We start from the raw sequence: 15,059 nt of genomic DNA on the forward strand, positions 1-15,059 counted from the left end.
TAGGACTTGTGCCCTGATTACACGAGGTCGCATTAATTTTGTAGACCACGGGTAGAATAAGTGATTTGCCCAGATTGACAGGATGTTGAGCCGAGGCTGAGATTTGAACCTGGATCCCCAGTTCCCAAGTCTGCAACTCTGGCCGTAGGCCACATCCTCTCCATTAAACCAGTGCTTCACTGCCTCACCCGCATAAATATTGTAAAAACACTTCGAGGTTTCAAAAGTCCTTCCTTTCATATCCTTCAGCCAATTCTGAAATACTTCCTGATGCATAGGTGTAGTGAGTATCTTCCATATTTCAATGTGATCTGTGGAAAATCGGCAGAGTTAGTCGCACTTTAAAGATTTTTTTAACCCTCCCCTCTTAACTTTAGTTCGGTTGGACATGTATGAAACTTTAGATTGTGATTGCTACGTCTAGCCACAGATTTCTCATCCTTAAAATATTCCCAGGCACCATACTGGATCTGGAATTGTTGAAAACACTTACTCCTAGATACTGCCAGCTGACGTCATCAGACTCTGTAGTTAATTTTTCTGGCCCAAAGTGACTGATAAGATCCACAGATAGGCACCACTCTTGCATGCTGCTGTCCGCTCGTTTCTTTTTGTACCCTTAGATGCAGATGAGGAGCTCCACTCCCAAATTTGTTGATCTATTTGTCTCAAATTTTCAGCTGTGTGCCAGGAAATAAATGTCTCCACCCCACCACCACCCAAAATATTTGGAATCAAGCTCTGCCACAACTGCAGGAAGCAGATGTTGGTCACGGACACCCACAGGGTGTGTCTGTGGTGTTTCTGCTGTGGCCATAACTGTCGTGTGACAAGTGTCATGATGCTCCCATAAGCAATCAGTGAGCGGGAAGCAAAGTTGTACATCACAGAGCACAAAATGTGGTCACGTTGGAAGCGGCGATTCCACTCAGTCACTGGGTAGCTCCTGCTATAGATTGCAGGACCACTCTCGAGTCAAATCGTAGTCCCGCTCAAAGTCATCTGGAATTTCAAAGTCCAAAGAGTGTCACAAGTAAATAGAGGCTAAGCGGGATTCTAATCCCACTTACATTCGGACAAGAAGCCACACAGCTGGCACTCTGAAGGCCCTCCCCTTACCCAGAAACTTTAGTCTTGGAGCCCTTTGCAAAGCTGGTCTCTGTGTACCCCAAATGTACTGGGCCATAGTCTACCTCACAGCAAATAAAGGCCTTCAATGAGGCCATGCTGCAAATGCTCATGACGCTTTTGGCTCCCTCCAGAGTGCCTCTGGCTCCCATGATGTTGCTGGGGCCACCAATGGCACTTCTGCGTACTGATTCTGACTGACCCCCACCTGGTCTTTTTCCTGCTGGTGCCGGCCATGACATCTATCCTTGTTTCAGGGTCCAAGCTGGACTTATCTTTGCTGGCACCTATGCCGATTAAGCTAGTGCCTGTGCAAAATCCGATCCGGACAATCGTCTCTGATTTGGAATCATTGTCTGCCAGTGGCAAGCCTATGTTGCACTGTAAGATCACTAATGCGTAACCAACCACCTCTAGAATCCGATCCTCCACTTCTTCCATGAGGGCTCAGGTTGCACGTCTGTATGCCTGCAACTGGATCTTTGGAATATGTCCATAGGGTGAGCTTACCAGTAGGTGAAAAGAGGATATCACCCTATGAAAATATGAGAACAAGGGGGTCTCCCAGCCTACCTCCACAAGGCAATTTATACCCTTAATTAGGATTCCACATCATGGCAAAAAAGCAACTACTATGTGTACTCAGCAAGTATTCTTTGTGATTGTGCTGAATGGTATATGTATGATTGTATGGACAGTGTCTGTACACAGTAGAAGCCCAGGTTCTGATGGATACCACTGATGCCTGATTGGGCCACTTGGCAGAAGCATGTTGACCACTGTGGTGAAGGGATACTAGTCATCCTTAAGCCCCCTAAATAATATTTCTAATCATCTCCTCTGTACTCTGGGAATAAAATACTTTTTGAGATACCTGGGAGATTTTTAAACTACTCTCTTAGGATCCCCACTCCTTTCTTACCATAGTCAGAGCTACAAAGTGCTTTCTTCAATATAGGAAGCCCATTCACCATTGTTATCATTCTTGGCGAATGAGGAACCCCTAGGATGAAGCATGACACCTGGGTAGGAGTGCAAGGGCTTACCCAATATTTGTGGTATGTTAATTTTACCTTGAACATGTACACACAAGACATGCAAAGTTTTACCCAGTGCATGGCTAAATGATCCTCCCCTGGGTACAGCAGTGATAGATCGGGTTTTCACTCTCTTTCTGCGGGATATCCAAGTGTCCTTAATAGACATGTCCTTTGATGGCTGCGACTTTTTGGGAGAAGTCAGACTTGACAATGTGGGGTTGTGTGGTGGTGTGGGGTTGTGTGGTGGTGTGGGGTTGTGTGTGGGTGGGGTTGTGTGGTGGTGTGGGGTTGTGTGTGGGTGGGGTTGTGTGTGGGTGGGGTTGTGTGTGTGTGGGTGGGGTGGTGGGTGGGGTTATGTGAGGATGCGTGTGGGTGGGGTTATGTGCGGGTGGGTGGTTGGGTGGGGGTGGGTGCATGTGTGGGGGTGGGTGCGTGTGGGTGGGGGTGTGTGTGGGGGTGGGTGGGGGTGTGTGGTGGGGGTGTGTGGGCGTGGTGGGGGGGGGTGGGGGGTGGGGGTGGTGGGGGTGGGTGGGGATGGGTGGGGATGGGTGTGTGACAGTAATACTAAAAGCATATCAAAATAAAGGAACACAAACGTCGAGTTTGTGGAAAGAGAAAGCACATTGTAAGTCAAACGGGCGCAGCAAAGCATTAACACAACAACATGTTTGTTCTTTAAACGAGAACATCATAGGGGCGCCGCGAAAGTGATCGCGGGCAAAAGTGATCGCGGGGCTTAATGAGCATGATGAGGTTTGCCATATGGTGTCTCTGCTCCTAAGCGTGTGCCCGCACACATGCACTGTAGCTCTAGGCTGGCCTTGGTAGCATTTTTTGAGCCCTCACTTAAAGTCTCGCCAGACCAGCGCCTGCGCTGGGTCAGGCGAGACCTAAAAAGCAGTACTACCTCGAGTGCTAGTTCCGCAGAAAGGGCCATTTTGCCTGCTCAGTTCTACAAGAATTTTAGGTTTGATTCCACTCAGACGCTCCACCTTTTGGATGGCACTGCTTTGGTATCTATTCTAAGGTGAGCAATTTGTGGTTAGAAGTATTGACCAGAAGAGTAAGTCACTTACCTTCAGTAATGCTCTTTCTGGGGGATATCCTCTCTAACTGATTTCTGTGCAGTAGACTATTGCACAAACACGGGCCAAGTTAGTTTGTCAGCACATTGTAATTTCTAACTTGTCACAGCTGCTCTGCGTCTGACGATATTGAATGTGACAGCAGCTCAAAGGGGGGGGGGGGTGCCTATATGTGGCACTTCTCCATCACCCCTAAGGCGCCAATGAAGTTGTTGCTCAGTTCATTGGGGCCACTTGGCAGCGCACTGGAGCAAATGCTTTATAGGGTTCCTGATCCAGTCTGGCACCTGGGAATATTCTATTGGTGAGTAATCTGTGGATTGTTGGTGTAGCCACGCGTTACTGAAGGTAAGTAACTTGGTGTTCCTGAACAACGTTCAATTTACTAACAGCATGCCAGATTTAATGCAGGTTCAATAACAGCGCAAACATTAGGAAATGAAAACGTATTTTGCCCCGTTTGAGTCTGCATGAAACGTACATAACAGAAAACTATACATGTTAAATGCCTGCCAATTTCCATGCAGATTAATTTAATGGTAGCACAGAAATTTGGAAAATACAGTTTTTAACGCCCTTATAACTGTGCCCCCTAATGGACTCATCTGCACAAACTTGGAAACACCACAGATAACAAAACACTCCAAGAGTGTGTCCGATTTGGTACAAATTCATGAAATGGCGCTAAAGCTATAGGCAAGTCAAGAACGGGCTTTTGAGTTCTCAAAAAATCTCTAAACTTGAACCCTTCTATGCCTGCCTGCCAGCCATCTTTTTCAAACATAGATATCTCAAAAACTGCTTCATTTATTTACACCAAAAAAGACAGATTTGTTATAAAAGTTATGTTGCCACATTTGGTGTAAGTTGGGCCAGCCGTTTTTAGGACTTGCCTACAGACCGTATGTAGCTCTCTGCTGTCAAAGACCTATTCTGGACAATCCCTATAGTCCGTGGTGGTTGGTGACATACAAAAATGGTGGGGCGAGCAAAGTGAATATTTTGGCAGGCACTGTGAGAATCTAGGAGTGCCTTTAGGCTCAACGCCAAAGCTCCCAATTGTGACTTGTTAAGTGTTTTGTTTATAACAGGCCATGACTCAGAGCTCTGAAGTTGAGGCTGAAGGCAGTTCGAGTTTCTCACAGTGCATCAGTTAAAAGTATGCACTATACAATTAGTCTTTCGCAGGAACTCACACCAAAGGTATTAGAGTGCTTTACGTATGCACCAATTGCATTACACAGGTTTACCTTTATTTTTTTATGGGCACTGGGAGATTAAGTGATTGCTCAGAATGACAGGATGTTAAGCAGTTCTGAGACTCAAACCTGCTTCCCTAGCTCAACATTTCTGGCTGTTAGGCCACACCCTGTTGCTTATAAAGAAACATCCTGCAAGGGAAAACATGCCAACAGCAATGAATGCAACTTATTCAGTAACAAACTTAATTACATGGCATGCAAATATTACTTTAACTCTTTATTATAAGGAAAAATGAAACGTTTACTTACCCATCAGCTGCAGCATGTCCTTGATGTTGTTCAGTCTGGTCCCCCGAGGTCGTCTTTGTGATTGCCATGTCAGAGAAGACTGTATTTTGCATAGCGCCTATTGTTAAGGGTCTTGCGATGACATTGTCTTTTAGTTGAGCTTTTGAGGCATAAAAGACCCTGCATACTCTTCTGCGATTGATTCTTGGGTGGCATGAGTTGGGGGGGGCATGCACCCCGCTGTATTTATGACCCATTGGTTACTTCACCCTGTGCTGACAGAACCCAAGTTAGACCTCAACAAGAGATCCGTAGTAAGCAAGCCAGGGTTCAAATGTTTATGCCTAGTGACTTGAGACTGACGGAAAAGAATGACACCCTTCCAGCTTTGAGCCCTGTAAGGACTTGGAACCACTCGACTGCATCCTCTCCCGCCCTCACACACTTCCTGTTTGTCTAATGCTCTTACTCCACTGAAAATGCCTTGGAATGGTCCATGTCCGTGGCAGGTGCACTATATAAAAAGATTAAAATAGCAGATAAATGCTTCCATTCGGCCTTCATTGGCGTCGACAATCTATCACAATTTACAATTCAAATGCCAGTTTTTCATTTTGCTTTTTCTTAAAGCCCAAGCTATGCCTGTTCTCTAATTTTTCTTCCGTGGCAAACTCACATTTTCTGGTTTTCTATTAGCTGACTTTTTTTTTTTCCATCTCTAGTGTGAGTCCGTCCCTCCCAAGGACTAAAGCCTTTTCACCCTACCTCTCCTTGTATTTTTCCATGCGTGCTCCTTTCTGTACACAGGCCTGTAAATCTAGTTCTCATCTTGTCACATTTGCTGTGAATTCAGAGACAGAGGTCAAATGTCAGGCTCCGTCTTCCAAGGGCGCTTGGTGTTTGCTTTTCCTTCTCTGACCTCAAAGTGAGAGGATTTGTGACAAACTTGCTGGATACTGAGCGAAGGAAAGTTGTTTTTTTTTGTAGCCCACAACCACATTTAAATGAACTGTGAAAGTATTTCAGAATTTATCAGAATTACGAAAGAACAAATGAAGCACATTTTTGTTGATTATGAAATGTGTTGGAAAGAAATACTTTAATATGATCAAAACAAACGAATGCACTAGGTAATGCCATTTCCACACACAATCAGTTGTGTACTGTATAGTTTTATTAGTAAAACTAAAAGTAAATACATCTTGTTCGGCAGCCATGTGTACATGCAACTCCATAATCCCAGTGGATATGAATACTCCTCTGGTAAATATTGTTACATTGAAGCATTACTTCATCTGCCTTCATGGCAATGATCAGGTAAGTATTTCTGTACTCAGTTGAAAACTTAAATCCACACTGCTCATTGACTCAGTCCTCTCTTCATGGACTTTCCCAGAGATAAACTGCTGTTAATCATCTTTGGGAGCAGTTCGACAGGCAGATCACTCCTCACCAGATTGTAAAAGAATCCTCCCTCGCCGTGGCATACATGTACACATGGCCGCAGAACATCATGTATTTACTTGTGGGATGTCACCAGTCCTCTTTTCATGTTGATATTTGGTTAACCAATAGGAGTAAAGAGTGACTATTTACATTTCTTAAATCATTTTGGTTGTTATCAATCTACAAGCAAGCTTTGAGAAAGGCGGTAGCTGAAGTGCGTAAGCTTGCAAAAAGCAATGAAATGAGAATAATGGATCCTGTGAGTGCCCGCATCCTTTTTGGAGTGAAATTTAATTATTTGTGAGTCCACCCTCACACTGCCGGGTTCAGCGGCATTAATGGAAGAAAGTGGAAATGTTTGTGTTGATTTAAATAGCTGCTTTAAATAAGCTCCTTGATCTGACCTGAAAGGCTTTGCCTTGGTTGCTGACACTGGTTCAGGCATTGACATCAGAACTGGACTGCATAATGTATAATAGTCTAGTTCTTATGTCCTTTCTTTATAATCGGCAACTGGGTGCGTCACAAGCTGCCGATTACAAAGAAATTTGAGACAGACGAATATACACGAATTCCAGAATCCCAGATATAGCTAGATATAGCTAGATATATCTGTTTCAAGCAGCATGTTTCATTTCTTGAGCCTTTTAGTAGTTTGGTACAATAGGTACATTTTCTTCAACTTGCCTTTGAAACAGCATAGCCTATAAAATCCCCATTAGGCTTGCCTCATGGCTGTGTAAACACCTTCCAAAGTGTATTTTGTTTAAGTAACTGCTGATGCTGCATAATGTTGCGTAAATTGTTCTCTCTTAACATTTGAAATGAAAGGAGTTGGTAGAATTTAACAGGGCAGTTGGCACCAGGCAGTAGGACGTACTAGGACCATGAAGGAAGCTCAGTGGTCCCATCTAAACTTCCAAGAACCACCCTCCCCCTTTGTTCCCCCTTTTGACTCTGCTCCGTGTTCCGATTTCCCTCAAATGGAAACCTTCAACAGTTTGTGCCAGAGTACTTTCTCTGAATTCTCCCAAAGACACATGCCTTCTGAAATGGATCGAACTCCCCGGCAGTGGTGGGTCCATCATAAGTTCCCTCAGGTGCACTCGCTCTCTGCTGCAGCAGGGACCAAAGTGAGCCCCCCTCATGGGCGACTCTGTCTGCTGCAGCTGGATCCAGTCTGGTGACCAAAAGTACTCGCTAAGCTATTCTCACCAAGAGTTCCTAGGACCATGTGCTTATGAGGAGAACATTAACAGATGCTTCTTGGATTACCTCTTAGTTGGGCTTCTAGTTCAGACCCTTGCAATTGTTTTTTTCTTCCTGTTTAGTAAATATGAAGAATACAGACAGCCTTTACACTTTGCTTCTTTTATTTTATGGTTTTGCAGGAATAAATGTAATGGTGCTTTAACTGCATATGTCATGCGTTCCATTCATTGCTTTTTTTTCCCCCTAGGATTTTCTAGGCAAATCGGATCCTTTTTTGGAATTTTTCAAACAAGGCGATGCTGGGTCTTGGCAGCTTGTCTACAGATCCGAGGTAATTTTTGATGGTGACTTGATCTGTCAGTTTTTTTGTGTTTGCTTGTATGTTTGGTATTCTGCTGTCAAACAGTGTATGGAAGTAGTAGCCAAAGGGTGCTGTCATTAAGAAACGTATTGTATACTTAGTAGCTTTCTTTTTCCCGTCCCTCTTCCCTGGTCGGCCCGGATTATATGAGCACTGTGTACCCACTGTGTGGCTGTAGAGGTGGGGATCAGAGTAGTGTCCTTAACTCACATGCCCCCTCATTCTTTGTGGCACGTCATATGTTCTGAGATTTTAAATGGCATGTACAAAAAGCTCAGTAGAATGCAAAACAGTCGCACATTTATAGTACTTGGTATGTTTTCACATTGAAATATTTCATTTTATTTGCTACTGTAAAATATAGAGTAGGAAAGGTACAGAAGAAAGTCAAAAGTAGTATTCTGGAAATTATGAATGATAACTTGTTTCGGGTGTTGTAAGAATATGGCGTAGAGACCAGTATAACGAACATTTTCATCACTTGTGTTGTGGCATGGAGTGAAAATAGTTGTGGATCTATACAATTTTTCCTATATACATGCTCTAAATGCAGATTTTATTACTTGTAATTCAGGTCCTTAGCCCACTGGCTTGCTGTAGGCCACCATTGGAGCAGCTACATTGACCACCTGCTGAAACCTAGAAAGCTATTGTAAGCACCACGTCATCTACTGAGCTCACCCACACTCTCCTGAATTTCCAAAGGCCCCCCTGCTACACTGAGCTCTCACAGGCTCTCCCCGTGCCCATCACTGAGTTTCTGCAGGCTCCTCCCCATTCTTGGCTCCTGCAGATTCCATCTGTCATAGAGCTCCTCCTCTTAAAGAGCTTTCACTGGCTACCCTCTCCTTGCTGCTCTTTTGCAGGCTCCTGCTCCTACTGCGCTCTTGAAGGATCCCCTCCACTGAGCTCTCACAAGGTCCCGGCTCCTTCCATTTGAGTGAGTTCTTACACCCCCCCCCCCCACACACTTCCCCAGTGAGCTCTTGCAGGTTCATGGCACCCCCCACCTAAGTGAGCGATCCGACCAGGACCCATACTACGTGAGCACTCAGGCTCCCCACCACAGTTTGTCAGCCCTGCAAAGTACCACACATCAGGCGTTAGACTACTCATTTCAGTGTGGTGGTCCGCATCAACGCACTGAAATGCAAAGTCGCGCATTATAGCGCCTCCTCTGCTGTCAAAGCGGGAGCGCTGATAATACACCGTTCCTGAATGAATTTAAGCTGGAGTGGCAGCGCACGGTCTCGATGCGCACTGCCCCCACCGGCAGGCTTGGGGGCTAGCCGCTGCGCGTACAATGTAACTGATAATTGTATTCACCCGGGACATTACAGTTACAAAGACGTCTGGAGTCACTTTGTCCAGTGGCTACTACCGAGACAGTGTGGTCCGGACAGGAGTTGTCAGACAAACACTTTAATAGGGGGGTTGCGCTGTGGGCGGCATGTCTTGAAAATATTAAGTTTTATCTGCTGGCGGCAGTCATGACAGCGCAGCGCGAGCCCAGAGCACACAAGCCGCCCTCAGTTGCCGCAGCGGGGCTTGGAGAGTCGTCTGGGTTGTTGCGGCTATTTGCTGCCAGGAACGTTACCGAGCCTTGCTCGCTGCAACCAAGTAAGTGCCTGCAATGAGGTTACTATCCTAGTTGCTTATGCTGCTAATTATACATAAAATTAGCTTTCTGGCGCACGGTCAGTCATCATTCTTAATCTGCTGTCGTGTCTGTCTCAGTTGTAGGGTGACCAAGCGTCCGTAAATTTCACGGACTGTCCGTAATGTTCGCCTTCTGTCCGTTGTCCGTGACAATATCTTTACCGGTCGCCATTTCTCCGTAATTATGCTGATTTTGGGTGACAGCCAATAATTATGTGGCTTTCACTCTCCAACGGTTGCCCAAGACTTGTGTGGAGAATCTAGGATTGGCTTGAAAACCTTCAGCCAATCCTATTACTCGCTGCAGGACTGAATGAGAACAGCTTTAGGGCACAATCCTTACATTACTTTAGTACGTGCAGAAGCACGCTTTCGGTTTAGTGTTTTTGGGGTCGGACGCCTGTATTTTTGGGAGAGTGACGTAGTTTGCCAGGTCTGCAGACTCCGATAAGAGGAAGGCTTGTTAACCCCTTCCATGCTGCGCAAATTCCGCCGCTGTGCTGACGGAATCTTGCGCGGGCGTGGTCATGACGGAACGGTTCCGTCATGAGCACAGCTCATCCGTGGCTCATGACGGAACCGTTCCGTCATGAGCACCGAAGGGGTTAATGAGATGAAGGGATTCTGGGCCGAAGTGAATCACTTCAGTCACTGTCTTCCCCAATTACAAGGAGTCACAAGTTATTGGGCCCAAAATTCGGGGAAATCATGCTGAATATGGAATTACCAAGTTCAATTTCACATGCGTTTCCTGATTCGAGGCCTTGTGTCTGCACATTCAACTGAAACACATTTTTTTTACCGTTAGCATTTCTGCACCCAGTGAAGCTGGAGTCTGGAATACAATATCCTGTCCAACATGAAATGGGTCCATTAGTCTTCCCGAGAGCAGGAGCAAAATCTCATATCAATATCACGGCATATTGTTCAGTACATGTTTATGATTCAAAGAAACCTCATCAATGGTTTCGTCTCTAAAGGTGAAGATGTTCAACCTAGCTGTGAATGAATGTTGCATGCTCAGCCGCCTCGGGTTGTCATTTATCAGTTATTGAGCAGATGATAGTTTGTCTGGATTTAAAAACAATATTTGAAAAAACCTGTTCCGGTGGGCACCACTCGGCTCTAGTAGAATTCCCTGCCACTTGGATGTGTTTGGGTGAAAATATTTGATGCCGTTGTGCAGATCTGTATCTGTAGGAGTCTCAACCTATTTTCTTACCTGTTCTGTCACCTTTTCACCTTTCACCTCTCTTATAAACGCTTGTCTGTCTCTTTTGCACCAGTCTTAATATCAGGTCCATACCTCTCACCTCTTCTCCTTTCTGCCTCTCCCCAGCTGTATTTTTCTGACCTCTATCTGTTTTCTTATCACCAGTTTCGCTTTTTCTTGCTCTCTCACTATAAACGACATATCCGGTCTGTCACTTAATCACCACACCCTCAATTGTCTCCCTTCATTCATCTGTACTTTCTCACATGTCTACCACCCCACCCTTTCAGCGGTCTTTATAACCCGTCTCTTTATCACACCTCGCTAACATTTGTCTCTCCTCTCTTCCTGTCTCTCTTCGGCATCTGCTTCTATGTATATCACAACTCTCATACTGTCATCCCTTATCAACAGTTTTCCCCTCTCTGATTCTTGGCTGTCTTCGTCACCTGTCTGTGTATATCACCTATCGCTGTCACCTGCTCATTCTTTTTCACGCGTCTATATTTCATTTACGCCTGTCGCCCTTCTCTTATGTATTTAATCCCTCTCTCTATCACACCCCTTTCTTTCAGTCTCTCGTCTCTCTCTTTAGTGTCCTCTTCATGCTCTTCCTTCCTTATTTTCCCCTCATAGTTTTTCTCTTTCACCCATTTCGCTCCCTCTGCTGTACTTTTTATTTCTTGCTCCCTTCACGCGCTCAGGGGGTGGAGAAGTGACAGAGACTACTACCTTTTACTAGCGTTGGTTCCACTTTCAGAAATAAATCATTGCTTTGCAAGTGTGTAGCTTGGCTTACAACCGGCTACTGGTTAGAACTTTCATGACTTTACTTTCAAATGATGTAGGTGGACTTACGGTGTCATGCGTTGGATGGCCAGGAGCTTTCCTAAATGTCTCGTCAGAGCAGCGCATGCGCTGGCTCAGGCGAGACCTAATAATAGGACTCAACTACATACACAGGTGCTGCTGGAACACATCAAGAACACAATACCCCTAGGCTTACAAGTAAAGGGCATTACCGTGATTTTCATTCTTGACAAATCTTACTACAGTTTAGTTGGGTAGATGCTAAATGTTGAAGGGATTGGCTGGCATTATCAATAGAAACAGCATTTCGCATTAGTGAGGAGGAACTGAAGGAAATTGAGGCACTGCAAAGAGAAATGATGAATGATACCACTATCTAAGATGCTAAACAATTGCTAGAAGCAGTAGGAAAAACAATTGCTGGTTTTAAGATGCACAAAGTAAACCAGAAAACCACAATGAATTCAAGAGATCAAGAACTTCAAACTTGACAACGTATAACCCTACCTCAAGGAAGACTTCTACAAAAACCGAAGTAGTCTTAACTTGGGTTATCAGGGTAGATCACTTGCATCACCTTTTTGGACACCATCAGACTCTAGCCAAGAAACATCGGGTCCCACAAACTCCAATACCCATTGGCCCAAACTTTTTACAACAGAGGTGGCTGCAGGGACGAGGGAGAGGATGGAGAGGCCAATTCATAGAACAAGGAGAGTTCAGGACCAGGAGGAGTGTACAGGAGATCATCCCAATACCAGATCCTAGGAACCCATCCCTATATATATTTTGTTCGCTCACCAATTCTCAGAAACTGAAAAATTAGTACTGAACAAGGGTTATCATTTGTACCACTCTGTGTGCAAGACAAATTGAGGTTTTACAATATCTACACAAGGTCACATACTTTGTAGGTGACATTGACAACCCTGAGATCAACATCAGTGGACTCAAATAAATTCACATTTTGCCCTGACACCGACAGCTTGCTACCTGAGATACTTCTCTTTGAAGACACTGTAATCAGAGAAATTGACACATTGAATAACAAACTATTTTGTCGTCAGAAATGCTCCAAAGAGGAGTCCACAGCGATTCGCAGCTGGGCCAACAATAAGACAATCGTGATCAAACCTGCGGATAAAGGGAGCGGGATTCGTAATGGATAGCTCACTATATGGCTTAGAGGTGATGAGACAACTGAGTAACTGCACATTAGCACCCTATGCAAGAAAATCCCACCAGGGCTCGTTCTTTTAAAATCAACGAACTCACGACTGAAGCTCTAAGAGAAGGGTGGATATTTGAGTTCCTTAACAGAAAAGAATGCAAGATGCCTTCTATATACATCCTACCCAAAAATCACAAGAATCCAGTTGACCCCCCAGGCCGACTGAATATTTCTGCCTGTAGATCAGTATTAGAACCGCTGGCCCAATACATAGAAATTTTCTTGAAGCAATTTGTCGTGAACACTCAGCCTTATGTACACGACACAATGGATATCATTAACAAGGTTGAGGTCCTCCCTTTTGACGAAAGTAAACAGCAGTTCGTTACTTTTGACACTGAAGCTCCCTATAGTAATATCCTGCAGGACGAGGCACCTGAAGTAATCGGGGATATTTTAGACTCTAGACCTATACCACATGCCATTCCAACAGAATTTCTGGTATCACTCTCTTCCCTATGTCTCCAGAATAACTTTTTGGAGTTTAAAGAGAATCTTTATTTGCAGAGCAAAAGATAGACAATGTGATGCAGCTTGGCCCCAGAAATAGCGAATTTGGTCATGTCATATTTAGAGAAAAAGTGAGTATACACCAACGAAAACCATACAATACTCCTATCATTGTTATTGTTACATTGATGTGTTAACGCTATGGGAAGGGAATATATCCACTCTATTCACGATTGGCTCAATGGCAAAACTCCCAACCCTCAATTTCACAATGTCTAGCAACAACAGTAAAATCAACTTCCTTGACCTTTGGATACACAACACCACAGAGAATATAGAAGTAAGTCTTTTACCAAACCTACAGACCGCAACATCATGCTGCACTTATCCAGCGGGCACCCACACACCTATGGGCAATTTCTCCGCATCATAAGAAATTGTTCCAATAAAGATGACTATTCTCGTAATGCGGAGGTTTTGATAGATAAACTGAGAAATCGAGGTTACCCGAAAAAATTGGTCAAAGCCGCGTCCAGGAGAGTGTGGTTCATGCCCAGGGGAACACTTCTCACTCTCAAAATCCGCCAAGACACCGACCCCCTCACATGCGTCGTTACATTTAATCCAAAATCCAATAAAGTCAAAAACATTATTCAAAGAAACTGGAAACTTTTGACCCCTTTGGGAATACCAAAACCTATGTTTTCTTTTAAAAACGCCAATAACCTTTCTCATTACATAGTGAAGGCAGCACGTCCCAGTGAAAAAAAGAAAGACTTGCGTGAAATGCTAGAGATGCCGCCAGTCATCGGTCACTATAGGTGCCAGAGTGCACTGCATGCGCTTTCACCTCCGATACCAAAATCATTACATTGAATGGTAAAACGCAGTCAAGTGAGATTTTCCAGCTGTAACACCAAAAACGTAGTCTACTACATACAACGTCCATGTGACTTTCGTACATTGGGCAGACCACCCAAACGGTGAAGACCTTGCAATTGAGATACAGCGCAATGTGCCTGGGCCTACTGCTGTTTTTCGCTACTTAGCTGCTGTGAAGTACAGAAGACATTAGCCCTCACTGCTTTTTGTGGTGTCGGCGGCTAGAGACCATGCATGTTGCTGTTACATCTATTATCCTGAGCTCACTGCTGTTGCCTGCTTCATTCACTGTCAAACGAATGCCCTGATTGTCCCCCTTGTACCACTAATTTATAGTACAAACTTAGGCTGTAAAACTAGAGGTTGTGCTTCTACGTGATAACTAAGTTCTTGAAATGTTAACTATCACTGATCTGTGTGTGTGTGTGTGTATGTATGTATGTATGTATGTATATATATATATATATATCTATCCAAACAACGATCAATCTTTCATAGTGCAAAGACTGCGCCGAGCCCCAATTCTTTTTCAAAAAGCGTGCTTTATTTCAAGCAAAGACAAACACTGTCCCGACGCGTTTCGGAACCGTAGTTTCTTGGTCGACCCGTGACCAAGGAACTACGGTTCCGAAACGCGTCGGGACAGTGTTTGTCTTTGCTTGAAATAAAGCACGCTTTTTGAAAAACAATTGGGGCTCGGCGCAGTCTTTGCACTATGAAAGATTGATCGTTGTTTGGATTTGGAGGGGTCGCGACCCTGCCGGTAGCCCGCCACCTGCGAAGAAGGCAGAGATCAGCGCGAACTGAAGTGGAAATATATATATATATATATATATATATATATATATATATATATATATTATAAATAATACTTTTTTTATCCTTACAGGTCATTAAGAATAATCTCAACCCTTGCTGGAAGAAGTTCAGTGTTCCATTGCATACGTTCTGTAGTGCAGACTTCAATAAACCCATCAAGGTAATTGCAAAGTTTATTTTCACAGTTCACTTTGTATATCAATGTTTAATTTAACGTCCGTGACAAGTGAAAG

The 15,059-nt window shown here is 44.3% G+C and overlaps 1 protein-coding gene across 19 annotated transcripts in view; it reads left to right on the forward strand.

Annotated features, from left to right (window-relative positions):
- Positions 1-15,059, forward strand: part of LOC146812053 (copine-1-like) — a 633,944-nt gene that overhangs the window by 413,342 nt on the left and 205,543 nt on the right. For all 19 annotated transcript variants that reach the window (XM_085619050.1, XM_085619045.1, XM_085619042.1 and 16 more), the window contains 2 exons: positions 7,649-7,732; positions 14,897-14,986. In XM_085619050.1, the coding sequence (XP_085475176.1) occupies positions 7,649-7,732; positions 14,897-14,986 (174 nt within the window). The remainder of the gene's footprint in view (positions 1-7,648; positions 7,733-14,896; positions 14,987-15,059) is intronic.

Source organism: Triturus cristatus, chromosome 7, assembly GCF_964204655.1.
Source record: "Triturus cristatus chromosome 7, aTriCri1.1, whole genome shotgun sequence".
NCBI classification, from domain to species: Eukaryota; Metazoa; Chordata; class Amphibia; order Caudata; family Salamandridae; genus Triturus; species Triturus cristatus.